General features: G+C 47.6%; 1 protein-coding gene across 3 annotated transcripts in view; it reads left to right on the top strand.

Moving 5' to 3' along the window:
- Window positions 1–27,027, top strand: part of TRIP10 (thyroid hormone receptor interactor 10) — a 221,749-nt gene that overhangs the window by 137,761 nt on the left and 56,961 nt on the right. For all 3 annotated transcript variants that reach the window (XM_060252053.1, XM_060252052.1, XM_060252054.1), the window contains exon 2: window positions 25,349–25,464. In XM_060252053.1, coding sequence (XP_060108036.1) covers window positions 25,349–25,464 — 116 coding nt within the window. The remainder of the gene's footprint in view (window positions 1–25,348; window positions 25,465–27,027) is intronic.

The raw sequence follows: 27,027 nt of genomic DNA, 5'->3' as shown, positions 1-27,027 counted from the left end.
TCTGTGTCACATAAGAACATAAGAGAAGCCCTGTTGGATCAGGCCAATGGCCCATCCAGTCCAACCCTCTGTGTCACATAAGAACATAAGAGAAGCCCTGTTGGATCAGGCCAATGGCCCATCCAGTCCGACACTCTGTGTCACAGAAGAACATAAGAGAAGCCCTGTTGGATCAGGCCAGTGGCCCATCCAGTCCAACACTCTGTGTCACATAAGAACATAAGAGAAGCCCTGTTGGATCAGGCCAGTGGCCCATCCAGTCCAACACTCTGTGTCACATAAGAACATAAGAGAAGCCATGTTGGATCAGGCCAATGACCCATTGTCCAACACTCTGTCACAGAAGAACATAAGAGAAGCCCTGTTGGATCAGGCCAGTGGCCCATCCAGTCCAACACTCTGTGTCACATAAGAACATAAGAGAAGCCCTGTTGGATCAGGCCAATGGCCCATCCAGTCCAACCCTCTGTGTCACATAAGAACATAAGAGAAGCCCTGTTGGATCAGGCCAATGGCCCATCCAGTCCGACACTCTGTGTCACATAAGAACATAAGAGAAGCCATGTTGGATCAGGCCAGTGGCCCATCCAGTCCAACACTGTGTCACATAAGAACATAAGAGAAGCCATGTTGGATCAGGCCAATGGCCCATCCAGTCCAACCCTCTGTGTCACATAAGAACATAAGAGAAGCCCTGTTGGATCAGGCCAATGGCCCATCCAGTCCGACACTCTGTGTCACATAAGAACATAAGAGAAGCCATGTTGGATCAGGCCAGTGGCCCATCCAGTCCAACACTGTGTCACATAAGAACATAAGAGAAGCCATGTTGGATCAGGCCAGTGGCCCATCCAGTCCAACACTTTGTGTCACATAAGAACATAAGAGAAGCCATGTTGGATCAGGCCAGTGGCCCCTCCAGTCCAACACTCTGTGTCACATAAGACCATAAGACAAGCCATGTTGGATCAGGCCAATGACCCATTCAGTCCAACACTCTGTCACATAAGAAAATAAGAGAAGCCATGTTGGATCAGGTCAATGGCCCATCCAGTCCAACACTCTGTGTCACATAAGAACATAAGAGAAGCCCTGTTGGATCAGGCCAATGGCCCATCCAGTCCAACACTCTGTGCCACATAAGACCATAAGAGAAGCCATGTTGGATCAGGCCAATGGCCCATCCAGTCCAACACTCTGTGTCACACAGTGGCCAATATTTATCCGTTTTAACCTGACTGCTCAGCAATTGCAATGAATGTCCACGAGTTCTTGTATTGTGAGAGAAGGAGAAAAGGACTTTTTCTCTACTTTCTCCATCCCATGCATAATCTTGTAAACCTCTATCATGTCACCCCGCAGTCGACGTTTCTCCAAGCTAAAGAGCCCCAAGCGTTTTAACCTTTCTTCATAGGGAAAGTGTTCCAAACCTTTAATCATTCTAGTTGCCCTTTTCTGCACTTTCTTCAATGCTATAATATCCTTTTTTGAGGTGTGGTGACCAGAATTGTACACAGTATTCCAAATGAGACCGCACCATCGATTTATACAGGGGCATTATACAGTTGAGTCCAACTCTTTGCAGCCCCATGGACCAAGTCACACCAGGCCCTCCTGTCTTCCACCGCCCTCCGAAGTCTGCTCAAATTCATGTTTGTCACATCCCCTTCTTCTTTTGTCTTCTGTCTTTCCCAGCATCAGGGTCTTCTCCAGGGAGTGCTCCCTTCTCATTGGGTGGCCAAAGGATTTGAGCTTCAGCTTCTGACCTTCCAGGGAACAGTCAGGGTTGATTTCTCTTAGGACTGACTGATTGGATGTTCTTGCAGTCCAAGGGACTCTCAAGAGTCTTCTCCAGGGAGGGCTCCCTTCTCATTGGGTGGCCAAAGGATCTGAGCTTCAGCGTCTTACCTTCCAGGGAACAGTCTGGGTGGATTTCCCTTAGGACTGACTGACTGGATCTTCTTGCAGTCCAAGGGACTCTCAAGAGTCTTCTCCAGCACCACATCTCAAAAGCATCTCTTCTTCTGCGCTCGGCCTTCCTTATGGTCCAGCTCTTCCAGCCATACATCACTACTGGGAATACCAGTGGGAATTTATCAGGAAAGGTTCCTGATTGTTGAGGCCACAGATAATACACATGGAACTTCAGGGTGGGCTAGAACCAAGTAATGGGACAGTTGCCAAGGCCGGTGGCAGAAATCTGAGCAGAGAAAGGGAGCTGACCACAATGTGCATCGCTTAGGGAAAGGTTCTAGCTTTGATTACAGCAAGGGTGTCAAACATGCAGTTCGAAGGCCGAATCAGGCCCCCAGAGGGTCCCTATCAGGCCCCCAAGCAACTGGCTGTCATCTACTTCCTTTCCTCTCTCTCTGGCTTCCTTCTGTGCCACAACTTGCTTTGCAAGGCTTGCTCAATCGCACAGGAGCTACAGAGCAAAACCTGTTTTCTCCATTGGCTGAGGCTCCTCCCGTGGGGAGGAAGAAGGGGAGGAATAGCTTGCTTTGCCAGTTGCACAGCAGAGCTACTGAGCCAAGCCTCTCTTCCTTCTATTGGCTGAGGCTCCCGCCCCCTCCAGTCCACTGGGGAAGGAAGGAAAGAGCCAGAGCTTCCTTTAACCAATTCTCTGAATCCCATGGGAGAAATACAAAGAAAGCATCTTTAAAACCAATGGGTGCTAACAGTTTAAGCATATTTTACGTTTTTGAAAAATATATTTGTGTTTGTCTGTGTTCTTTATAAAATTTATATTTCTGCTACCTAATCTTAAATAGGTAGACACATGGCCTGACCCGGCATGGCCCGGCCCAACAAGGTCTCATTTATGTCAGATCCAGCCCTCACAACAAATGAGTTCGACACCCCAGGATTTAGGCAGATCATGAGAAGGAGGGCAGGAAGGGCTGCATCAGGGTTTGGTTCTCATGGCCCTTTCTTACATGCCCTGGGTGTATGTGTGTGTGTGGGTGGGGGAGGTAATTGTGAATTTCCTGCATTGTGCAGGGGGTTGGACTAGATGACTGGAGGTCCCTTCCAACTCCAGGATTCTATGATTCTAACTTCCTGCCGTTAGAGCAGTTCCTCAGTGGAACAGGCTTCCTCCTCAGGAGGTGGTGGGCTCTCCTTCCTTGGAGGTTTTTAAACAGAGGCTGGATGGCCTTCTGACAGCAATGAGGATCCTGTTTGTGAGTTCCCTGCCTTGTGCAGGGGGTTGGACTAGATGACCCTGGAGGTCCCTTCCAACACTGTGATTCTGTGACTAGGAGAAGAGTCAAATTCAGAAGGTTTGTTTTCCCCAATCTTGGGAAGGAGAGGAGAATCCAGGTGAGATTTGAGGGGAGTTTTCTGGTTGGCAAAAGGTGTGGCAGGAGGAGTTGCCAGGAGGAGGCTGGGTTGCCTCATTGGAATGTGGAAAGTTTTCTTATCAAGCTGCATCAGGAAGAGAATTGTTATTAACTAGAAGCGCTGATGCAGCTGCAGTTTGTGTTAGGGAGAAATGCAAGGAAATAAGAGCGTCATAGTGACACTTAGTTGCTGAGGGACACTGTTTGGGTTGCTAAGAGGATGCGATTGCTGGTATTGATAGTCTAGAGGTCTCTGTGTTTGAGGATCTGCATCTCTCTCGAGGTTGTTGTGGTTCCAGTGGTCTCCAGTGGAGAGCCAGTCTGGTGTAGTGGTTAAGTGTGTAGGCTCTTATCTGGGAGAACCGGGTTGGATTCCCCACTCCTCCACTTGCACCTGCTGGAATGGCCTTGGGTCAGCCAGAGCTCTCTTATCTGGGAGAACCGGGTTTGATTCCCCACTCCTCCACTTGCACCTGCTGGAATGGCCTGGGGTCAGCCAGAGCTCTCTTATCTGGGAGAACCGGGTTTGATTCCCCCCTCCTCCACCTGTACCTGCTGGAATGGCCTTGGGTCAGCCAGAGCTCTCTTCTCTGGGAGAACCGGGTTTGATTCCCCCCTCCTCCACCTGCAGCTGCTGGAATGGCCTTGGGTCAGCCAGAGCTCTCTCATCTGGGAGAACCGGGTTTGATTCCCCACTCCTCCACTTTTATCTTCTAGCATGGCCTTGGGTCAGCCATAGCTCTGGCAGAACTGTCCTTGAAAGGGCAGCTTCTGGGAGAGCTCTCTCAGCCCCACCCACCTCATAGGGTGTCTGTTGTGGGGGAGGAAGGGAAAGGAGATTGTACGCCACTCTGAGACTCTGTCCTAGAAAGGGCAGCTTCCGAGAGAGCTCTCTCAGCCCCACCGACCTCACAGGATGTCTGTTGCAAGGGAGGAAGGGAAAGGGGATTGTAGGCTGCTCTGAGACTGTCCTTGAAAGGGCAGCTTCTGAGAGAGCTCTTTCAGCCCCACCCACCTCACAGGGTGTCTGTTGTGGGGGAAGGTTGTGAGCCGCTCTGTGTCTCTTATTCAGAGAGAAGGGCTTGGTATAGATCTGCAATTCTTCTTCATCATCTTCTCCTGGAAGTACCCTCATAGTGGAAGTACCCTCGTAGTTCCTCTCTCTCCTGCTGGCTCTTGTCCTGGGTCCTAGGAATGGTCCAAAATAAAGTTTTGTGATGTCACGTAGACCGAAGGGAAAGCAGTGACCTGGCTACGGAGCCAGGGTAGGGGAGAAGCAGTGTGAAGAGCCATGTTTGATTCCCCAATCCTCTTCCACATGAGGTCTGCTGGGTGACCTTGGGGCAGTCATGGTTCTCTCAGGACTCAAAAGAATAAAACACCCGCCACTAGGCAGTCATGAAACGACGCGATCACGCAGTTGTCTGTTCAGCCCAAAGAACAGAGGGCTGAACTGAGAACTGCGTGATTGCGTCATTTCATAATTTCATGATTGCTTAGTGGCGGGTGTTTTATTATTTTGACTTGTAAACCACCACTCCTATTCTTGTATATATTCTCTCCGGAATCACTCAGACTTTCCTACCTCACAAGGTACCTGTTGGGGGGAGAGGAGGGGAAGGCAATTGTAAGCCACCATGAGACTCCTTAAGGTAGAGAAAAGCAGAGTATAAAAGCCTGCCCCACTTCTTGAAGAGGACAGAGAGAGGCCAACAACATGGAGGCTTCATCTCAACACTAATTCTGTCTTTAATAAACAGGATCTACCAAGTCACCCTGAACAGGTGTTAGGCTAACTGGTAATCGCCTAGATCAGCGGTGTCAAACTCATTCATTATGAGGGACGTTTCTGAAATAAATGAGACCTTGTCGAGCCGGGCCATGTGTATATCTGTTTAAGATTAGGTAGTGGAGAGAGAAACTTTATAAAGGACACAAAGAATTAAAAAATATATATACTTAAAAGATGCTTAAAAGATTAGCACATTGCTCTTGTATTTCTCCCATGGGATCCAGGGAACTGGGCAAAGGAAACTCTGGCTCTTTCCTTCTTTCCCCAGGGGACTGGGGGGTGGAGAAACCTCACCCAATAGAAGGGAGGCTTGGCTCAGTAGCTCTGCTGTGCGATTGAGAGAGCCTGGCAAAGCAAGCTCTCCCTCCCCCCCTTCTTCCCCAAGGGGGGAGCCTCAGCCAGTGGAGAAAAGAGAGATTTTGCTCTATAACTCCTGTGCAATTGGGCAAGCCAGGCAAAGCAAGCTGTTATGCAGAAGGAAGCAAGAGAGAGAGAGAAGGAAGCAGATGACAGCCAGTTGCTCAGGGGCCTGATAGGAGCCCTCTGGGGGCCTGATTTGGCTCCTGGGCCACATGTTTGACACCCCTGTGCTTTTTCAGAACCGGTCAGCAGCATTTCTTACTTTCCCTTTTCTAGGTAGATTGTGATATCACGCATATTATTGTTAGGAAGCCTACAGTTTCACAAGAGAGTTTTAAGGAATTTTGGAAGGCTGGTGTCTGGACCTGCTGACTTGTCCTCTCTTTGACTTGGTTGCTCAGACGCCCTTCCCGCAAATAGTGAATCCGCCACATCCATATTTCCATCAGCACCCCCTTTGCTCCTTTGTCGTCGTACTCTGGCTCATTCCCTTCATTTAAAGAGATGTTTCGTGCTTGCCTTATCGATACGTTGCTTTCGTTCTCCTTTCGCTTGACATACTGTCTGGATTGACCCGAGCCTGTGTTTCTCTTTGTTCCTGCTTGGGCAGGCTGTAGCCTCCGATGGGTTACTGTGGATGCTGAAAGGCAAAAATGTCAGCCACTAGAGCAGACGATTGTGGGGCGTGATGGATGGATGAAACTATAGGTGGGAATCCCCACGGTGTTTCTTTGTATTTTATGCTGGATTTTTTTTTGTCTTGTTTCCTCATGTTCCCTGGGCTGGTTTCTACTGTGTGTGTTTGTGCACTGGTAAAAAAAACACTGAGGTTTTATAGCTACATTCAAGACCAGCCCCGCCTTAGAGACTAGCAGTTCTTCTCAGATTCCAAGCTCTCTTGGTCAGATACCTAGTAAAAGGGGGCTTTGACTTTTGAAAACTTAGATCCCTAAAATCTAGAATCTAGCTCAACTGTGACTCAGGAACCACATGTGGCTCTTTCAGACATATTGTGTGGCTCTCGAAGCCCCCATTGCCCTGTCAGCTGGCTTGGAGAAGACATGTGTCTCCAATCACTTCTCCAAGCCAAGCCAGCTGGCAGCTTGGAAAATGCATTTAAAGTTGCTTTCTTTCCACACCTCTCTCCTTCCTCTCTTCCCCCATTTGTTTTCCTTCCTTCCTTCCTTCAAACTGCTGACGTTCATGTCTTGTGGCTCTCAAACATCTGATGTTTATTCTGTGTGGCTCTTACGTTAAGCCAGTTTGGTCACCCCTGATCTAGCGTCTTCTATTGCAGAGGAACTCAGCTGCCTTCTGATTGAGGCTTAGGTTTTATGGAACCCATGTTAGCCACAAAATGCTCATCGCTACATGAGGTGATTAACAGGTGATTAATCACCAAAGGGTGATTAACATGTGGAATTCACTGCCACAGAAGGTGGCGGTGGCTACAAGCATAGCCAGCTTCAAGAGGGGACTGAATAAAAATATGGAACAGAGGTCCATCAGTGGCTATTAGCCACAGTATATATATATATATGTGTGTGTGTGTGTGACACAGAGTGTTGGACTGGATGGGCCATTGGCCTGATCCAACATGGCTTCTCTTATGTTCTGATGTGACACAGAGTGTTGGACTGGATAGGTCATTGGCCTGATCCAACATGGCTTCTCTTACGTTCTTCTGTGACACAGAGTGTTGGACTGGATGGGCCATTGGCCTGATCCAACATGACTTCTCTTATGTTCTTCTGTGACACAGAGTGTTGGACTGGATGGGCCACTGGCCTGATCCAACATGGCTTCTCTTATGTGACACAGAGTTTTGAACTGGATGGGCCACTGGCCTGATCCAACATGGCTTCTGTTCTTATGTGACGGAGAGTGTTGGACTGGATGGGCCACTGGCCTGATCCAGCATGGCTTCTCTTATGTGACACAGAGCGTTGGACTGGATGGGCCACTGGCCTGATCCAACATGGCTTCTCTTATGTCCTTATGTTTGCTGGTAATTGTCACCGTATCTGAAATGTGAGGGCCAAAAGCTCTGGCCACCCATTCAGTTCTTGGCTGAAGTTATACTAAGACTTTCTTGGGTTATATTGTTATTTTATTTTATTTGTTTGTTTGTTTATTTTTATTTTATCCTATTTATATCCCGCCCTCCCCAAACAGGCTCAGGGCGGCTAACAACAGTTAAAACAACATAAAAATTTTAAAAAAGAGATATACAATAAAAGTCATTTCATACCGTGTACTGTCCATAAAAATCCAAGATGGGAATTGATATTACTGGATGTTATTTGGTGCTCCGCGCTTATATTGGAGTCAGTTAGAATTGCTGTTTTAGTCCTGTTGTTGTTCTGTGATTTTAGATTTTATACATTTTAATTGTTTGTAACTGTTGATTGTTTTTTTTTTTTACGTAACCCACCCCGAGCCTGTTCTACAGGAAGGGTGGGCTAAAAAATCAAACTAAATAAATAAATAAATAAATTGCCAATACTGTGGAGTTTTGGACACCGCCCGCCCCTTAGACACTGAAAGCTCGTTGAAACAGTTCAGTCTTGCAAGCCCTGTGGAACTGTGGCAGGTCCCGCAGGGCCCTGATGTTTTCAGGGAGGGGCTTCCACAAGGCGGGGGCTGCTACCAAAAAGGCCCTAGCGCTAGTGGTAGACAGCTGGCCCAGGGGTCATGAGGAGATTTTGAGAACTTGAACGCAGTGCTATCTGGGGCTCATAGGGGGAAAGGCGGTCCCGAAGGTAGACAGGTCCCAGGTCATATAGGCCTTTATTCTGTGGGTACCCCAGCATTAAGGGAGGCTTGTGACCAATACTCCCTCTAAGCTGTGGCGTCTTATGAGCAAATATTCTTTGTGAGCTGCTGGCATTAAAGTTGTGAGCTGCGGCACGAATTAGCTTGCTTTGGGTCCATTTTTCCTGAGCGAAGACAAAAATGTGTGAGCCGGAGGCTAAAAAGCTGGGAGCCAGCTCAGCTTAGAGGGAACTCTGCTCGTGACTGAAGAGTGCGTTCTGCAGGATGTCCTGTTGGGATAGCCAAAGCCCCTTCCTCGTGGGTAGCAACTCTCAGAGTAGACCACCTACATAGACCAGCAGTCTGATTTGAAGCCACTGCAGCTCCAGATGTTCCTATGCTCTCCCTGAAGGATCCAAGCCGTCCGCTAAGGACTGTGCTCTGGTCCCTGGATTGCAGTGCCTTTCCAGCTCTCTGGAATAATATCCTCTTTCCCCTCGATGCCTGTCTGTCCAACAGGACAAGCTCCGTTGCTGGCTGCTCTCTCTTTGCCAGACTTCTGTGTTCGGTTTTCTTCTCAGTAAACATCGCCCCGAGTTGTTTTCTGTCCTGCTGTTGCTGTGAGTGGGAAGATCGGCATTTCCTCTCGTAATCCCCCCTTAGGATCTGAGCGCTGGGAGGATCCCGCTTGCAGATTCTGCTTTCAGCCAAAGCTTCCCTCGCGGGCCAGCGGGCGGACGATCCTTCCTGCCAGATGTCCAGTTCCCTTGTTCTCAGGGACTTGTTTTCAGGAGTTTTGTGCTCAACCATATTGTCTTGTGCCGGCAGCCAGTGACTCTGTTGCGCTTTACTTAACAAGTGTACGACCGAGCCTCAGCTGTCTGTCTCTGCCTGAAGCTTTGGTCTCCTGTAAGGCAGGGCTGGTCCAAGGTGTTTTGGTGACTCAGGCAGGGAGGCGACGGGGAACCTCCCAAAGCTGTCTGACTGCTCCCTGGGAGATAAACCCCAGCACTTTTGGAGCTCTCTGTGCACCTGAGCCGTGGCTAGCAGTCTAGAGGCCGCACCTTCCACCCTGCCTGGTTGCTGGCTGAGAAGGCAGGGTTGCCAGCCTCCAGGTGGGGCCTGGAGATCTCCTAGAATTATGGCCGATCTCTAGACTACAGAGATCAGTTCTGCTGGAGGAAATGGGAACTTCAGAGGGCACTCTCTATGGTGTCACATTCCCCTGAGGTCCCTCCTTTCCCCAAAATACAACCTCTCCAGCTTCCTTGAATTTCTCATCCCAGAGCTGACAACCCTCTATGACAGGGATGGGCACACTTCCTTAACATAAGAGCCACATAGAATAAGCGTCAGATGTTTGAGAGCCACAAGACATGAGCTTCAGATGTTTGAGAGCTGCAAGGGAAGGAAGGAAAAATAGGTGATGGGAGGGGGGAGGGAAGGAGAGGTAGAAAGAAAGCAACTTTAACTGCATTCTCCAAGCCGCCAACTGGCCTGGCTTGGAGAAGTAAAATTAAAGAAATGCCTTCTCCAAGCTGGCCCTTTCAAGAGAAGCCCAGGGCAAATAGAAGTGCTGAGCCAGATCTATTTGGAGACAAGAGCACAGCCAGCTGAAATAATTTACCCCTTTGGTGAGCCGCCTGAAGAAGGAAACTCCGAAAAGAGGACAGAAGCAGCAGTCCGTTTGCAGCCACACCTGCTTTGGGAAGCAGTCATATCTGTGTTGGAATTTCTTGGACTTCATGTAGCTCTGCAAACAAAGAGAGAACATAGTACAGTTTTCTGTAGAAGGGAATTCTGTGTAATACCACTGAATATTGTTTACTATATGAAGAAAGGTTAAAACGCTTGGGGCTCTTTAGCTTGGAGAAATGTCGACTGCAGGGTGACATGATAGAGGTCGACAAGATGATGCATGGGATGGAGAAAGTAGAGAAAGAAGGACTTTTCTCCCTTTCTCAAAATACAAGAACTCGTGGGCACTCCATGAAATTGCTGAGCAGTCAGGTTAAAACAGATAAAAGGAAGTCCTTCTTCACCCAAAGGGTGATTAACATGTGGAATTCACTGCCACAGGAGGTGGTGGTGGCTACAAGCATAGCTAGCTTCAAGAGGGGATTGGATAAAAATATGGAGCAGAGGCCCATCAGTGGCTATTAGCCACAGCGTAGATATATATTTGGCCCCTGTGTGACACGCAGCGTTGGACAGGAATGGGCCCTTGGCCTAATCCATATATATTATTCTTTTTTTGGCCACAGTGTGACACAGAGTGTTGGACTGGACAGGCCATTGACCTGATCCAACATGGCTTCTCTTATGTTCTTCTGTGACACAGAGTGTTGGACTGGATGGGCCACTGGCCTGATCCAACATGGCTTCTCTTATGTTCTTCTGTCTGGGGCAGTGATGCTCTATATTCTTGGTGCTTGGGGGGCACAGTGGGAGGACTTCTAGTGTCCTGGCCCCACTGATGGACCTCTTGATGGCACTTGGGTTTTTTGACCACTGTGTGACACAGAGTGTTGGACTGGATGGGCCATTGGCCTGATCCAACATGGCTTCTCTTGTGTTCTTATAAAATTGTTTTGGTATATGCATTAATAAAAACCCTCACGGAGTGTTTTATATTTATTTGTCTATTTATACCTATGAGCTCTCTTTCTTGACAGACAGGGCAGTGGGGGCTTCACGAGCCTCACAATATGTGTGAAAGAGCCACACGTGGCTCCCAAGTCACAGTTTGGCCACCCCTGCTGTATGGAAGTCTCCATGCTTCTTGTTAGTTAGGCAACAAATCGACTTTGCTCCTCAGGCAAACTGCTGGGTGGTGGGATGGCTGTGTCCTGCGAAAGAGGAAAAGGAGACGGGAAGCTGCGCTTTCCCAGTTTAAAGCTCCGTTCAACTAGCCGCTCTCTTGGTAGAGGCCTCGGGGGAGCCGAGTGCGAGAGAACTCACCAGCATCCCCCATTGCGCAAGAACAGAGAGAGAAGCCAGCGGAATGTCCCCCTAGATGATCTCCGCTCTCGCCTGATGGGCTCCCATCTGCTTCTCATCTGCAAACAGCGGCGGGAGCTGAGCCGTTGTCATGTTATCGAAGCTGTAAGTTTTCGGGAGAAATAAGACTGCCCCGTGCTCTTTTGAGTTTCCTTGGGCAAGGCGTGAGAACAAAAAACTAATTTTCTTTTAAAAGTAGAGTCTTCATAGAATCCTAGAATTGGAAGGGACCTCTAGGGTCATCTAGTCCAACCCCCTGCACCATGCAGGAAACTCACAAGCGCCTCCCCCTAAATTCACAGGATCTTCATCGCTGTCAGATGGCCATCTAGCCTCTGCTTAAAAACCTCCAAGGAAGGAAAATCATAGAATCCTAGAGTTGGAAGGGACCTCCAGGGTCATCTAGTCCAACCCCCTGCACCATGCAGGAAACTCACAAACACCTCCCCCTAAATTCACAGGATCTTCATCGCTGTCAGATGGCCATCTAGCCTCTGCTTAAAAACCTCCAAGGAAGGAAAATCATAGAATCCTAGAGTTGGAAGGGACCTCGAGGGTCATCTAGTCCAACCCCCTGCACCATGCAGGAAACTCACAAGCGCCTCCCCCTAAATTCACAGGATCTTCATCGCTGTCAGATGGCCATCTAGCCTCTGCTTAAAAACCTCCAAGGAAGGAAAATCATAGAATCCTAGAGTTGGAAGGGACCTCCAGGGTCATCTAGTCCAACCCCCTGCACCATGCAGGAAACTCACAAACACCTCCCCCTAAATTCACAGGATCTTCATCGCTGTCAGATGGCCATCTAGCCTCTGCTTAAAAACCTCCAAGGAAGGAAAATCATAGAATCCTAGAGTTGGAAGGGACCTCGAGGGTCATCTAGTCCAACCCCCTGCACCATGCAGGAAACTCACAAGCGCCTCCCCCTAAATTCACAGGATCTTCATCGCTGTCAGATGGCCATCTAGCCTCTGCTTAAAAACCTTCAAGGAATGAATATCATAAAATCCTAGAGTTGGAAGGGACCTCCAGGGTTATCTAGTCCAACCCCCTGCACCATGCAGGAAACTCACAAACACCTCCCCCTAAATTCACAGGATCTTCATCGCTGTCAGATGGCCATCTAGCCTCTGTTTAAAAACCTCCAAGGAAGGAAAATCATAGAATCCTAGAGTTGGAAGGGACCTCCAGGGTTATCTAGTCCAACCCCCTGCACCATGCAAGAAACTCACAAGCGCCTCCCCCTAAATTCACAGGATCTTCATTGCTGTCAGATGGCCATCTAGCCTCTGCTTAAAAACCTCCAAGGAAGGAAAATCATAGAATCCTAGAGTTGGAAGGGACCTCCAGGGTCATCTAGTCCAACCCCCTGCACCATGCAGGAAACTCACAAGCGCCTCCCCCTAAATTCACAGGATCTTCATCGCTGTCAGATGGCCATCTAGCCTCTGTTGAAAACCCTCCAAGGAAGGAGAGCCCACCACCTCCCAAGGAGGAAGCCTGTTCCACTGAGGAACCGCTCTAAACTCACAAACACCTCCCCCTAAATTCACAGGATCTTCATTGCTGTCAGATGGCCATCTAGCCTCTGTTATAAAACCTCCAAGGAAGGAGAGCCCACCACCTCCCAAGGAGGAAGCCTGTTCCACTGAGGAACCGCTCTAAACTCACAAACATCTCCCCCTAAATTCAAAGGATCTTCATCGCTGTCAGATGGCCATCTAGCCTCTGTTTAAAAACCTCCAAGGAAGGAAAATCATAAAATCCTAGAGTTGGAAGGGACCTCCAGGGTTATCTAGTCCAACCCCCTGCACCATGCAGGAAACTCACAAGCGCCTCCCCCTAAATTCACAGGATCTTCATTGCTGTCAGATGGCAATGAAGATCCTGTGTTGTGCTTTCTGCACCACTTGCTGTGCGGGTTATAAGACAAAAACGCAACACCCCAGAATTCCTTGGGCACACCAAAAATGTGTAGCCCTCAAGAATTTGGAGGCACTGGAAGTTGGTGGTTGTCATTGAAAATGGAAGGTAGCAGTGTAAGAGCTCCCATCAGATCTCAGAAGCTAAGCGGGATGAGACATGGTTAGTATTTGGATGGGAGACCTCCAAAGAAGTCCAGGGCTGCCACGCAGAGGCAGGCGATGGCAAACCACCTCTGTCCATCTCTTAGCTTCACCTGGATGGCCCAGGCTAGCCTCATCTCGTCACATCTCAGAAGTTAAGCAGGGTCAGCCCTGGTTAGTACTTGGATGGGAGACCACCAAGGAAGTCCAGGGTTGCTACGCAGAGGCAGGCAACGGCAAGCCCACCTCTGTCCGTCTCTTACCTTGACTTGAATGGGCCAGTCTAGCCCAGTCTCATCAGATCTCAGAAGCTAAGCAAGATGAGGCCTCTTTAGTACTTGGATGGGAGACCTTCAAAGAAGTCCAGGGCTGCTGTGCAGAGGCAGGCAAAGGCAAACCGCCTCTGAATGTCTCTTTCTGTGATCTGGATGGCACAGGCTAGCCTGATCTCATCAGATCTCAGAAGTTAAGCAGGTTGAGCCCTGGTTAGTAGAATCATAGAGTTGGAAGGGACTTCCAGGGTCATCTAATCCAACTCCTTCACAATGCAGTACTTGGATGGGAGACCACCAAGGAAGCCCAGGGTTGCTACGCAGAGGCAGGCAATGGCTTAACCCCCCTGTATTTGTTTTTGACCTGGATGGGCCACGCTGCCCTGATCTTGTCAAACCTTGGGAGCTAAATGGAGTCAGGCCTGATTAGTACTTTAGTACATGGATGGGAGACCACCAAGAAAGACCAGAGTTGGCCAACCTTCTTTGCTCACCTCTTGCCTTGAGAACTCCGTGGCCTCCTCTGGGGTCACCATGGTTCAGTGTGTCTTGACAGCACAGCATTATGAGGAGTAGTAAAAGGTATTGTGTGAACTGTGTTCTGGCTATGTAAAACTACAATCCTAGAACCTCAGATAAAATATACCACAAGTTAGGAAAGGCACAAACAGGTATAAGAAAAGGGCTGCATGGTTAACAAACAAAGTAATGGAAGCTGTAAAAGGTAAGAAGGACTCCTTTAAGTGGTGGAAAGCTAGTCCAAGTGAGATTAATAAAAGGGAACACAGGCTGTGGCAAATCAAATGCAAGAGTGTGATCAGGCAGGCAAAAAGGGACTATGAGGAGCATATTGCAAAAAACATGAAGACCAACAATAAGAATTTCTTCAAATATATTAGAAGCAGGAAACCAGCCGAGGAAGCAGTGGGGCCCTTGGATGACAAAGGGGTAAAAGGATTACCTCCTACCCTGGCACAAATCCTGTTAGTCTTTAAGGAGCTTCTGGAGTCTTGTGTTCACTTTTGGGCACCACATTTTAAGAAGGATATAGATAAGCTGGAATGGGTCCAGAGGAGGGTGACGAAGATGGTGAGGGGTCTGGAGACCAAGTCCTATGAGGAAAGGTTGAAGGAACTGGGCAGGTTTAGCCTGGAGAGAACGCAGCTGAGAGGTGATAGGATCACCATCTTCAAGGACTTGAAGGGCTGTCATAGAGAGGATGGGATGGAATTGTCTTCTGTGGCCCCAGAAGGTAGGACCAGAACCTGTGGGTTGAAATTGAATCAAAAGAGTTTCCGGCTCAACATTAGGAAGAACTTCCTAACAGTCAGAGTGGTTGCTCAGTGGAACAGGCTTCCTCAGGAGGTGGTGGGCTCTCCTTCCTTGGAGGCTTTTAAGCAGAGGCTAGAGGGCCATCTGACAGCAATGCTGATTCTGTGAATTAGGCAGTTCATGAGGAGGAGGGCAGGAAGGGTGTGGGGGTGGAGGCCAACGGTAGCTCTCCGGGTGTTTTTTGCCTACAACTCCCGTCAACCCCAGCCAGCATGGCCAATGGCTGGAGCTGATGGGAGTTGTTGGCAAAAAACATCTGGAGAGCTCCCGTTGGCCACCCCCGTTGTGAATTTCCTGCATTGTGCAGATGATCCTGGAAGTCCCTCCCAACTTAGTGATTCCGTGACTTGGGTGGGTGCGCTTCCTGGAGAGAGCTCTGAAACGTTTCCCTTTGCGTTTAGCTGAAAATGTCATCTCTTTGTGGGACGGCAGATTCCATGGGGAGCAGGGAGAAGCGTTTCCCTGCCTTTCCTGCCTTCAGGATGTTTTGACTAACTATTACTGAAAGCTGCCCTGAACCAAGAGGACAGGCGGACTGCGAATGTTTCAATACACAAATAAGCAAGGAACAAACCTGCAATATTGGTCTTGGTAGCCACACCATGCCGTTCCTTTCAGCCAAAGCAGGGAGCTAGCAAAGTCTTTATAGACTCAGGGCAGAACGTTCTTACAGCCTCCGCCCGCTAGAATTCTTCAAAGGTGAGCCCCCTACCCCTCTGCCCCCAAAGTCCAGTTCCAGCGGCACTACTGTGGCTGGGCCATCATTGGCTGGGTGGGCTTACGGCCCTTGTGGAGGGCTTTGGCCAGGCATTGTTGAGACTGAGCATTGCACAAAAGATCACTCCGGTAGACGCATGACCTGCCGAGATGAACATATATATGAACATATGAAGCTGCCTTATACTGAATCGGACCCTTGGTCCATCGAAGTCAGTATTGTCTTCTCAGACTGGCAGCGGCTCTCCAGGGTCTCAAGCGGAGGCTTTTCACGCCTATTTGCCTGGACCCTTTTTTGGAGATGCCGGGGATTGAACCTGGGACCGTCTGCTTCCCAAGCAGATGCTCTACCACTGAGCCACCGTCCCTCCCTGATGACAACAATCTCAAAATCCTGGCTCTTTCTTGCCCGAGAAATTTCCTTGTTTTGCTAGTGAACAGCGACCTAGGAAGAGAAGAACAAAGTAGGAGTCAAGTCACACCTTTGAGACCAACAAAGTTTTATTCAAAATGTAAGCTTTCGTGTGCTCTAAGCACACTTCATCAGAAGCACAACATGAAAGCTGAAAATCACATCTCTCTTTCCAGCATGGCAGATTTCACAGGGCTCTTTCACACATATTGTGTGGCTTTCAGATCCCCCACTGCCCCATGGACAGGCTTGGAGAAGCCATCCGTCTCTTTAAATTACGTCTCCAAGCCAAGCCAGCTGGCAGCTTGGAGAATGCATTTCACGGTAGTTGCTTTCTTTCTACCTCTACCTCCTGTCTTGCGGCTCTCAAGCATCTGATGTTCATGTCTTGCAGCTCTCAGACGTCTGACAGTCGTGTCTTGCGGCTTTTAGGCATCTGGCATTTATTCTACACGGCTCTTACATTAAGCAATTTTGGCCACCCCTGGCTTAATAGAGCAGAGGACAGCAAGAGAAGGTCAGAAGGTTTTGCTGCTCTCATCTGCATTTTCCTTTTGCTTTGGGCCTCCCCGGCACTCCCCCAAGGCTCACCTCCCCAGAAACACCCACGACCGTCCCCGTCATGTCTAGCATCGGCCGGAGTCTTGTCTGTTGCCCGGGATTTTAGCTGTGTCTCCTCAGCAGAGCCAAGTTTTGAGGGGATGTGCTGAGATTACTCAGGGAAATGGCATGAGAATGATTCACTCCAGTTCTGGCTGGGATCGTCCGCTTCTTTCTCCGTACCAGCCAAAACCCTCCCCTCGTGAACTAGAAGTGTCCTTACATAACAGGCGGTGTGGTTTGTAGAACGTTCAGCACAGAGTGTGTTGGAGCAGGCAGCAAGCGGGACACGAGATAGAGGACCCCTGGGGTCACCTCCTCCTCCGAAGTGCGCTGGATGGTCGATCATCTTGTGTTGCGATGACATCGTCTTGTGGGTTTTCTCATCAGCAATAGCTGAATGATGTAGGGCGGGAAGTCTGTGACTTAGCAATCTCCCTCCTTCCCCCCCCCCCCATAAGTGATTCTGTAAGGGAGATTTGGTTCCCATCGCTCAGTACAAACACATGAAGATGACAAGGTTTCCTCCTTCCCCCACCCTGGGCAGGCAACATGACGCAAGGGATGCTTTTTAAAATGTGATTTTTGTGAACTTGAAGGAGATTCCTTCATTAGGAAACATACCCAGGAGATGGATTCTTGGAGACATGGTTTTGTGCCTCCCAGGTTTGCTCTTCCTTAATTTTGTGAAAGCTGCTGGAATGGCCTTGGGTCAGTCATAGCTCTCACAGGAGTTGTCCTTGAAAGGGCAGCTTCTGTCAGAGCTCTCTCAGTCCCACCTACCTCGCAAGGGTGTCTATTGTGGGAAAAGAAGATAAAGGAGATTGTAAGCGGCTTTGAGACTCTGATTCAGAGAGAAGGGCGGGGTATAAATCTGCAGTCTTCTTCTATATCACTTGTCTTCTAATTAGGGTTGCCAGGTCTCTCGTTGCCACTGGCAGGGAATGGGGGAGGGGGGTAGAAGAGAAGAAGAAGAGAAGAGGTTGGATTTATACCCCACCCTTCGCTACCTGAAGGAGTCTCAGAGCGGCTTACAATCTCTTTTCCCTTCCCCTCCCCACAACAGACACCCTGTGAGGTAGGTGGGGCTGAGAGAGCTCTGACAGAAACTGCTCTTGAGAGGAACAGGTCTGCGAGAAATTGTGACTGACTCAAGGCCACATCAGCCAGTGCGTGTGGAGGAGTGGGGAGTCAAACCCGGTACTCCCAGATAAGAGTCTGTGCACTTAACCACTACACCAAACTGGCTGGCATCTCTGCTTCCATTTGTCCCAAATTATTTTAGAGCTTTTTAAATGACTTGGTTAAATGTTCAGCCTACCCCTGTTATAAAAGAGCCCCATGGCACAGAGTGGTAAAGCTGCAGTCTGAGCTCTGTGCTCACGACCTGAGTTCGATTCCAGCAGAAGCTGGGTTCAGGTCGCCGGCTCAAGGTTGACTCAGCCTTCCATCCTTCTGAGGTCGGTCAAATGAGTCCCCAGCTTGCTGGGGGGAAAGTGTAGATGACTGGGGAAGGCAATGGCAAACCATCCCGTAAAAAGTCTGCCGTGAAAACGGTGTGAAAGCAACATCACCCCAGAGTTGGAAACGACTGGTGCTTGCACAGGGGACTACCTTCTTCTTTTTAAAAGCCTGTTATGAGGGGTAGATTAATGAGGACCGTTGTTTCGAAGCGTTTGTGTGACTTTTCCTCAGGGAGAGAGGTAGTACGTTACTGCATATTTTGTTGGAACGTCCACTGAATGCCACTCCTAGGAATCTAATTTTAACGTACTGTTTGGACCACATTGCTTTTTTACCTCACTATAAAAAAATCTTTTATCTGATAGATCTGCTAATATTACCCCTCACTGTTGCTGCTAGTTGTTTTTCTTTTAATTATTGTTTGGGCATAAAAGTTCAAATGTGGTGTGTACCAGAGGACCGCTCGAGGTATTTGATCTAAAGACATTTAATCAGATGAGAGGGAAGGAAAGAATGAGAAGTGGAAATAGTTTTTCTAGTGCTTTGCCAAAAATGTTGCATGCCTGGATCTTGTTGAGTTGTAGAAGTTACCCGGCCTTGGTTGTCATGGGAAAAAGCCTCTTGCGTTTTTGCCCTCCACTGTTTTTAGTTGGTCAAGGAGGAGGTGTGTTGTGTGAGGCACAAAGTGGTAAGATGCAGAATGACAGAAATAGCTTGTGGAAACCGTTTGGTGTAGTGGTTAAGCGCACAGACTCTTATCTGAGAGAACCGGGTTTGGCTCCCCACTCCTCCCCATGCAGCTGCTGATGTGGCCTTGAGTCAGTCACAAGTTCTTGCAGAGCTGTTCTGCTCAAGAGCAGTTTCTGTCAGAGCTCTCTCAGCTCCACCTACTTCACAGAGTGTCTCTTGCGAGAAGGGGAAGGGAAAGGAGATTTGTAAGCTGCTCCGAGATTCCTTTGGCTAGCGAAGGGTGGGATATAAATCCAGTCCCTCCTTCTTCTCCTCCTTCTTCTTCTCCTCCTCCTCTTTCTTTTGTCGTTAAAACAATTTTATTTAGTAACATATGGGAACAAATTATATTTCTTGCATCATTAATAACTTCTTTTATCTATCCCATATATTACTTTCTACCCACCCCTCCCCTGTTACTTGACCCCCACCGGTGTTATTTACTTAAAATAATAATGTTTAAAGGTACCCTTAACTAATAAAAACAAAAATTAATATTCTTCTTTTTTCTAAGACTTAATCATTATCAAAAATTGTCCAATGTCCTTTTATTTTCCACTCTTTTTCTACATATCTTCTGAACTTTTTCCACTCCATCTTAAAAACTTCTAAATCATAGTCTCTTAAAATTCTTGTTAATTTGTCCATTTCACTCCATGTCATAACTTTTACAATCCAATCCCATTTCTCTGGCATTTTTTCTTGCTTCCACAACTGCGCATATAATGTCCTAGCAGCTGAAAGCAAGTATCAAATTATAGTTCTATCTTCTTTTGGAAATTTTTCCATTTGTAATCCCAACAGAAAAGTCTCTGCAACTTTCTTAAATTCATATCCCAAGATCCTAGAAATTTCTTGTTGAATCATCTGCCAATACTTTTTTGCTCTTTCACAAGTCTACCACATATGGTAGAAAGAACCTTCATGTTTTATATTTCCAACATCTGTCTGGCATCTTATTATTCATCTTTGCCAATTTCTTAGGAGTCATATACCATCTATACATCATTTTAAAACAGTTCTCTTTAATACTATGACACGTCAAAAGCTTCATAGACTTCTTCCACAAATATTCCTGTTTCCATCTGTATTTCTTTATTTACATTAATTGCCCACTTAATCATTTGAGATTTCACTACTTCATCTTCCGTAGACCATTTTAAAAGTAATTTATATAATTTCAAAATTAATTTTTCATTGTCTCCAAGCAGAACTTTTTCCATTTCTGTTTACTCTTTTCTTATTCCTTCAGTTTTAATGTCATTCTCCACCAAGCTCTTTATTTGTTGCAGTTGAAACCAATCATATTTATTATTCAGCTCTTCAGCAGTTTTCAATTCTATTTTGCCACTTTGTATTTTTAATAGTTGATAATATGACAACCACTTTTCTTCACCCGTCTCAGCTGCTATTTTTATCACTTCGGCTGGCACTATCCATAACGGTTTTCTCTCATCTCCATATTTCTTATATTTCATCCATGTATTTAGCAAGCTGTTTCTTATATAATGGTGAGAGAAAAAGCCGTTTATCTTTTTTCCCCCATAATACATATAAGCGTGCCAGCCAAATTTATTTCCCTAACCTTCCAACGCTAAGAGTTGTTGTTTAACAACATTATCCATTCTTTTATCCATACTAAGCAAACTGCTTCATGATATAATTTTAAGTCTGGTAATTGAAATCCGCCTCTCTCTTTTGCATCTGTTAAAATTTTCATTTTAATTCTTGGTTTCTTCCCCACCCACACAAACTCTGAAATTTTTCTTTGCCATCTAATAAAGTGTTTACTGTCTTTCACAATCGGAATAGTTTGAAACAAATACATTATTCTTGGTAGAATATTCATTTTAATTGCGGCTATTCTACCCAACAGTGACAAATTAAGTTTATTCCACTTTAACATATCTTCATCCATTTTATGCCATAGCTTCTCATAATTATTTTTGAACAAATCAATATTCTTCATTGTTATCTCCACACCCAAATATTTTACCTTGGAGGTAACTTCACAGCCCGTTAGTCTCTGCAATTCTTGTTGCTTATTTATCTGCATATTTTTACATAGAAGTTTTGATTTTTCTTTATTAATACAAAGTCCCGCCAACTCCCCATATTCTTGTATTTTGGCTCCTCCTCTTTCTTCTCCCCCTTCTCCTCCTCCTCCTTCTTCTCCTTCTTCTTCTTCTCCTCCTCCTTCTCCTCCCCCTCTTCCTTCTCCTCCTCCTCTTCCTTCTCCCCCTTCTCCTCTTCCTCCTCCTTCTCCTCCTCCTCTTTCTTCTCCCCCTTCTCCTCCTCCTCCATCTCCTCTTCCTTCTCCTCCTCTTCCTTCTCCCTTCTCCTCCTCCTTCTTCTCCTCCTTCTCTTTTTCCTCTTCCTTCTCCACCTCCTCCTTCTCCATCTTCTTCTCCTCCTCCTCCTCCTTCTCCTCTTCCTTTTCCCCCTTCTCCTCCTCCTCCTTCTTCTTCTTCTCCTCCTTCTCCTCCTCCTCTTCCTTCTCCCCCTCCTCCTCTTCCTTCTTCTCCTCCTCCCCCTTCTCCTCCTCCTCCTCTTCCTTCTCCTCCTCCTCTTCCTTCTCCCCCTCCTCCTCCTCCTCTTCCTTTTCCTCCTCCTCCTCCTTCTTCGTCTCTTCCTTCTCCTCCTCCTCTTCCTTTTCCCCCTTCTCCTCTTCCTTCTCCTCCTCCTCTTCCTTCTCCTCCTCCTCCTTCTTCTCCTCCTTCTCCCCCTTCTCCTCCTCCTTCTGACTTCTGTATCATTTATTTATATGGTAGAGTTCACACACAGTCTTCAATAGAACAAAGAATGCAGCGGCACCTTGAAGACCAACGAAGTTTTATTCTGGGCATCAGCTGTTGTGTGCACACACATTTCTTCAGAAGATGGACACAAAAGCTTCTACCCAGAATTAAATGTTGTTGGTCTTAAAGGTACCACTGGACTCAAACTTTGTTCTGCTCCTTCAACCTGACACAGCAGCCTGCCTGGCTCTATCACCAGGGCAATCCCTGCTGCTAGACAAACTAGGGTGCTGGCCCTTTGGGGGCTCTGAATTGGGTGCAGGGGGAGGGTGCCAGAAGTTAGCCTTGTCTAGGGTGCCAGATAATCCAGGGCTGGCCTTGTCTATCCCACAGTCTTCAAGTTCCTTTTTTGCAATACTTTTCCTGCCTTCTGACCGTGGTATAAGGACTCAGAGATCTCCACTCTACTCGTATCTGATGAAGGGAGCTTTGACTCTCGAAAGCTGACACCCTGGATATCTTGTTGGTTTCTAAGATGCTCCTTGTTTGGTGTAGTGGTTAAGTGCGTGGACTCTTATCTGGGAGAACCAGGTTTGATTCCCCACTCCTCCACTTGCAGCTGCTGGCATGGCCTTGGGTCAGCCATAGCTCTTGCAGAGCTGTCCTTTAAAGAGCAACTTCTGCGAGAGCTCTCTCAGTCCCACCTACCTCACAGGGTGTCTGTTGTGGGGGGGAGGGGGGAAGGTAAAGGAGATTGTGACTGCTCTGAGACTCTGAGGTTCAGAGTATAGGGCGGGATATAAATCCAATATCTTCTTCTCCTGGACTCGAATTTGGCTATTCTACAGCAGACCAGCATGGAAACAATTCACACCTGTCCTTCCATTAGGAAGCATTCTTCAGTCTCTTTGTTTTGAGTTCACTGTAGAGGACAAGGCTTGTGACTTCTCTTGCAAGCTTCTCTACCAGGAGCGCGTTTCTAAACCTCAAAACAGTGCAAGGAATGTTCGAGGTCATGTTTACTCCCAGTTGCTTATTTCCCCTTCTACGTTCCAGATGTGCGTGTCCCTCACCAAATCGAGAAGCAAGTCTTAGACTCAGAAAAAGTCCTGTGTCTGCAAGAGACCAGGCTTGAATTGTGGCGATGCCCCCGGAAAGGGAAAAACGGACCCCCCCCCCCCACACACAACCTGGCTGTGCTGTCCAGCTGAAGCTGAGTTAGTGCGAGCTAGTTTTTTAACCTCCAGCTTGGACATTTTTGTCTTAGCTCAGGAAGGCTCCAGAGCAAACCAATGGATGCAGTAGCTCACAGCTTTAATTAGGTGGACTACAACTAGGAAATACACATCCTTTTGTGGATAGATCCAAGTGGTCAGCCGTGTTGGGTTGAAGTAGTAGAACAAAATAGGAGTCAAGTCGCCTTTAAGACCAACCTAGTTTTATTCAGAATGTAAGCTTTTCGTGTGCTCTCTAAGCACACTTTATCAGACAAGGACTCCGGTACAGTGAGCAAAGCCACACATAGCTGGTAGTCAATCCTTTTGGCATTCACCTAGATTTTCAGAAACACCAATTGGCAGAGGACTTTATTACCTTTTATGGCTATCCAGAACCAAATGGCCAAGCCACACTGGTTTACCATGTGATCAGACTGCAGACTTAATCAACAAACTGTTTATATTTCAGCCCACAATACCTGATCCCCTCGTCTGATGAAGTGTGCTTAGAGGGCACACGAAAGCTTACGTTCTCAATAAAACTTGGTTGGTCTTAAAGGTGAGACTTGACTCCTGCTTTGTTCAACTTTAATGCCAGTAACTCACAAAGTAGAATTTTTTGCTCACAAGACTCCGCAGCTTAGAGGGAGCTGGGCGACTGCGCTGTTCCCTTGAACGGCAGGAGAGTTGTGCGCTATCACGCTTTACTTGGAGGGGTGCCCCATGGATTTTCCACCTCAGGGCATCAAGATGTTTTCCGTCAGGGCTATAAAAAGAATTCTGTCAACGCTTGGGGAGATAAGGGACTGGTGTGGCTTGTGGACAGAAGAACAGCAGCCAGCGCTCCAAGCGGGGAGTTGTGTACTCTGCCACTAAGTTTGGGGACTGGGCCAGACAGACAGGTCAAGATGACTGGATAGACCATTTTTCATTCTCCTGGGCGGTGTAATAGTTGTGTGCAGATGTTTGTTCCACATTGCTCTGGCACTTCCTGTGTCCTCCAAGGACCTCAGACATTGTTAGCCTTTTGTTTCATTTTGTTAATGAGCTTATTTGACCAAAGTTGCCAATATCCAGGTTAGCGGCAAAGAGAAGAAGATGATGATATTGGATTTCTATCCCGCCCTCCACTCCAAAGAGTCTCAGAGCAGCTCACAATCTCCTTTACCTTCCTCCCCCACGACAGACACCCTGTGAGGTGGGTGGGGCTAGAGAGGGCTCTCATAGCAGCTGCCCTTTCAAGGACAGAGTCTCAGAGCAGCTCACAATCTCCTTTACCTTCCTCCCCCACAACAGACACCCTGTGAGGTGGATGGGGCTGAGATTGGTGCTTGCACAGGGGACCTTTCCTTTTTCCTCTAGCGGGAGCTCCTTTGCATATTAGGCCACAGACCCCTGATGTAGCCAATCCTCCAAGAGCTTGCAAAAAAGAGCCTTGTAAGCTCCAGAAGAAGAAGAAGATATTGGATTTATATCCCACCCTCCACTCCAAAGAGTCTCAGAGCGGCTCACAATCTCCTTTACCTTCCTCCCCCACAACAGACACCCTGTGAGGTGGGTTGGGCTGAGAGAGCTCTCACAGCAGCTGCCCTTTCAAGAACAACTCTGCGAGAGCTAGGGCTGACCCAAGGCCATTCCAGCAGGTGCAAGTGGAGGAGTGGGGAATCAAACCCGGTTCTCCCAGATAAGAGTCCACACACTTAACCACTACACCAAACTGGCTCTCCAGAGGAGATACTGCGCTTCCGTGCAAAATGTTTAAGGAACGCTTCTTAAAGTTATCAAATGTCAACATTCACAAAAAAAAACTAAAAGCTTAGAAAAAAAATATTTCTTTTAACACATTGCAAAATATACATTTCATATATATGAACATGAACATATATGAACATATGAAGCTGCCTTATACTGAATCAGACCCTTGGTCCATCAAAGTCAGTCTTGTCTACTCAGACTGGCAGCGGCTCTCCAGGGTCTCCAGCTGAGGTTTTTCACGCCTATTTGGACCCTTTTTTGGAGATGCCAGGGATTGAACCTGGGACCTTCTGCTTCCCAAGCAGATGCTCTACCACTGAACCACCATCCCTCCCCACTCCTATAACAGGACATGCGAAGGAGAGGGGGACATAGAATCCAGAATAATATTTATACAACAATTCAACAGGTAAATCCAATGCTATCTTCCTTTTCCTTCTAAGGTAAATGTCCACTACTCCTACCATTGGAGAGCTGATTAGGAAAAAGCTTTTGTGTTTTGTGAATGTTGATAAAAATCAAATCAAATAAATATCTGGGATATCGAATAAAATAAAAGAATTATCTGGGGACTGAGGAGACACGCTAGTTTTCTTTGTGGAAAGTGTATGTATCCACACATGCGTCTATGTGGAGAAGCTGTCCATTTTAAGCCCCTTCTACGGTCTGGGCTGGTACGGCCCCAAACCACCTTGAGAACTAGGGTTTCATGGCTTCAGCCATTTAGACCTCTTTCTTTCCTCTCTGCTGTGTTTGATGACATTTCCCTGCTTTCCCCCCCTTCCCTCCCCCGGTTTAGGATCAGTTTGACACCATCGAGCGCCACACGCAATGGGGCCTGGACTTAATGGACAAATATGTCAAGTTTGTGAAGGAGCGGACGGAGATCGAACAGACGTACGCCAAGCAGCTGAGGTAGGCCTTCCGGGGCTCAGAGGGCGGACGACGAGAAAGCTTGGCACGGAGGTTTACAGGATTGAAAGGCACAATCGAGGCACCTCTCTCCCTTGCCACAATTACGATGGGAAGTGGTGTCTGTTCTGAGTGAGAGACGGCACTTCTCTCCGTCATGGCCTTAACGCATCCATGCTGCCTCTCTTGGGGATGAGATACAGCAGGGGTCCACAGCCTTTTAGGGCTTTGGAATTCTGGGCGGAGCTGGTAGGCACCATCTCAAAATGGCTGAAACAGGAGGCGGAGCCAAATCTAGCATGGAGTTTTTAACAAACATTAGGAAGAACTTCCTGATCGTGAGAGCAGTTCCTCAGTGGAAGAGGCTTCCTCCTTGGGAGGTGGGGGACTCTCCTTCCTTGGAGGTTTTCGAACAGAGGCTGGATGGCCATCTGACAGCAATGAGGATCCTGTGAATTTAGGGGGAGGTGTTTGTGGGTTTCCTGCATTCTTTAGGGGGTTGGACTAGATGACCCTGGAGGTCCCTTCCAACTCTATGATTTTGTGACTCTATGAAGTGGAATATCTGCCTCTTCACCCCTCCTGAGAAGTAAGGACCGAAGGGGGGAGTCAGAACCACACACAGGCTGTTACCAGACTTCCGAATTCTCCAGTGGGAAACACTGGAGAAATGCAGGTAGCCAGTAACAAGCCTTGCCTTACAGTGGCCCCACCCACTCCCTGAAAAGCGCAGGGGTGGGGGGGCGGGGGGAGCACCAATTGGCTGAGTTTCAAAATTGCTTTTATCCCCAAAAGCAAATGCTAAAGGTTTGTCTGACATTTGTACGTGCTGAGCCTTCAGTTTCTCCTTTTTCTTAATTTCATTCTGTCCGCAAGTCACAAATATTTCAGAGTTCTTTTTTTTTCATTGGTTTGGTGAAAAAAGCCATTGTGTTCATAAGGTGCAGCGGCTTTCGTGTTCCGATTTAGATCCTTCTTTGAGAGATGTGTTGCAAGAGGGGGGGTATTTGGGAGAGCCCCCCTTCCCCCGTGGAATGTCTTCCCAAAAGAAAAACAGCATCTGCTACACCTGAGAAATGCGGAGGAGGCACCTGAGCGAAGCTTCTTTTTAAATACCTTCTGTTGTTGTGTAATTGCTCTTCCTTATAATGGGCAGGATCAGATCTACATGGTTTTTGGAGTGGGGCGGCAAAATTAAAAAATGACGCCCCCGTATGGGCCATTCTATCTTATGGCTCCATAGAATACAATGGACTCCATATGCAATTTGGCGCCCCTCCCTTCGTCGGCACCCAGGGCAAGCACCCCCTCTGCCCCCCCTAGATCCAGCCCTGAAAATGGGAGCCTTATTTAGCCTCAAACTGGGTGGAAATAACAGCGCTGATAATGCCAGCAAAGTAATAGATGGCTCTTAATTCACAGGGTAGAGAAAGGGTGGCCAAACTTGCTTAATGTAAGAGCTACATAGAATAAATGTCACATGTTGGAAAGAAGGAAGGAAGGAAAATAGATGGGAAGGAAGGAAGAAAATAAATGGGGACGAGAGGGAGGGAAAGAAAGCAACTT

This window comes from Heteronotia binoei, chromosome 13 (assembly GCF_032191835.1).
Source record: "Heteronotia binoei isolate CCM8104 ecotype False Entrance Well chromosome 13, APGP_CSIRO_Hbin_v1, whole genome shotgun sequence".
Lineage (NCBI taxonomy): Eukaryota > Metazoa > Chordata > Lepidosauria > Squamata > Gekkonidae > Heteronotia > Heteronotia binoei.
This window is presented reverse-complemented; position numbering and strand designations above follow the sequence as displayed.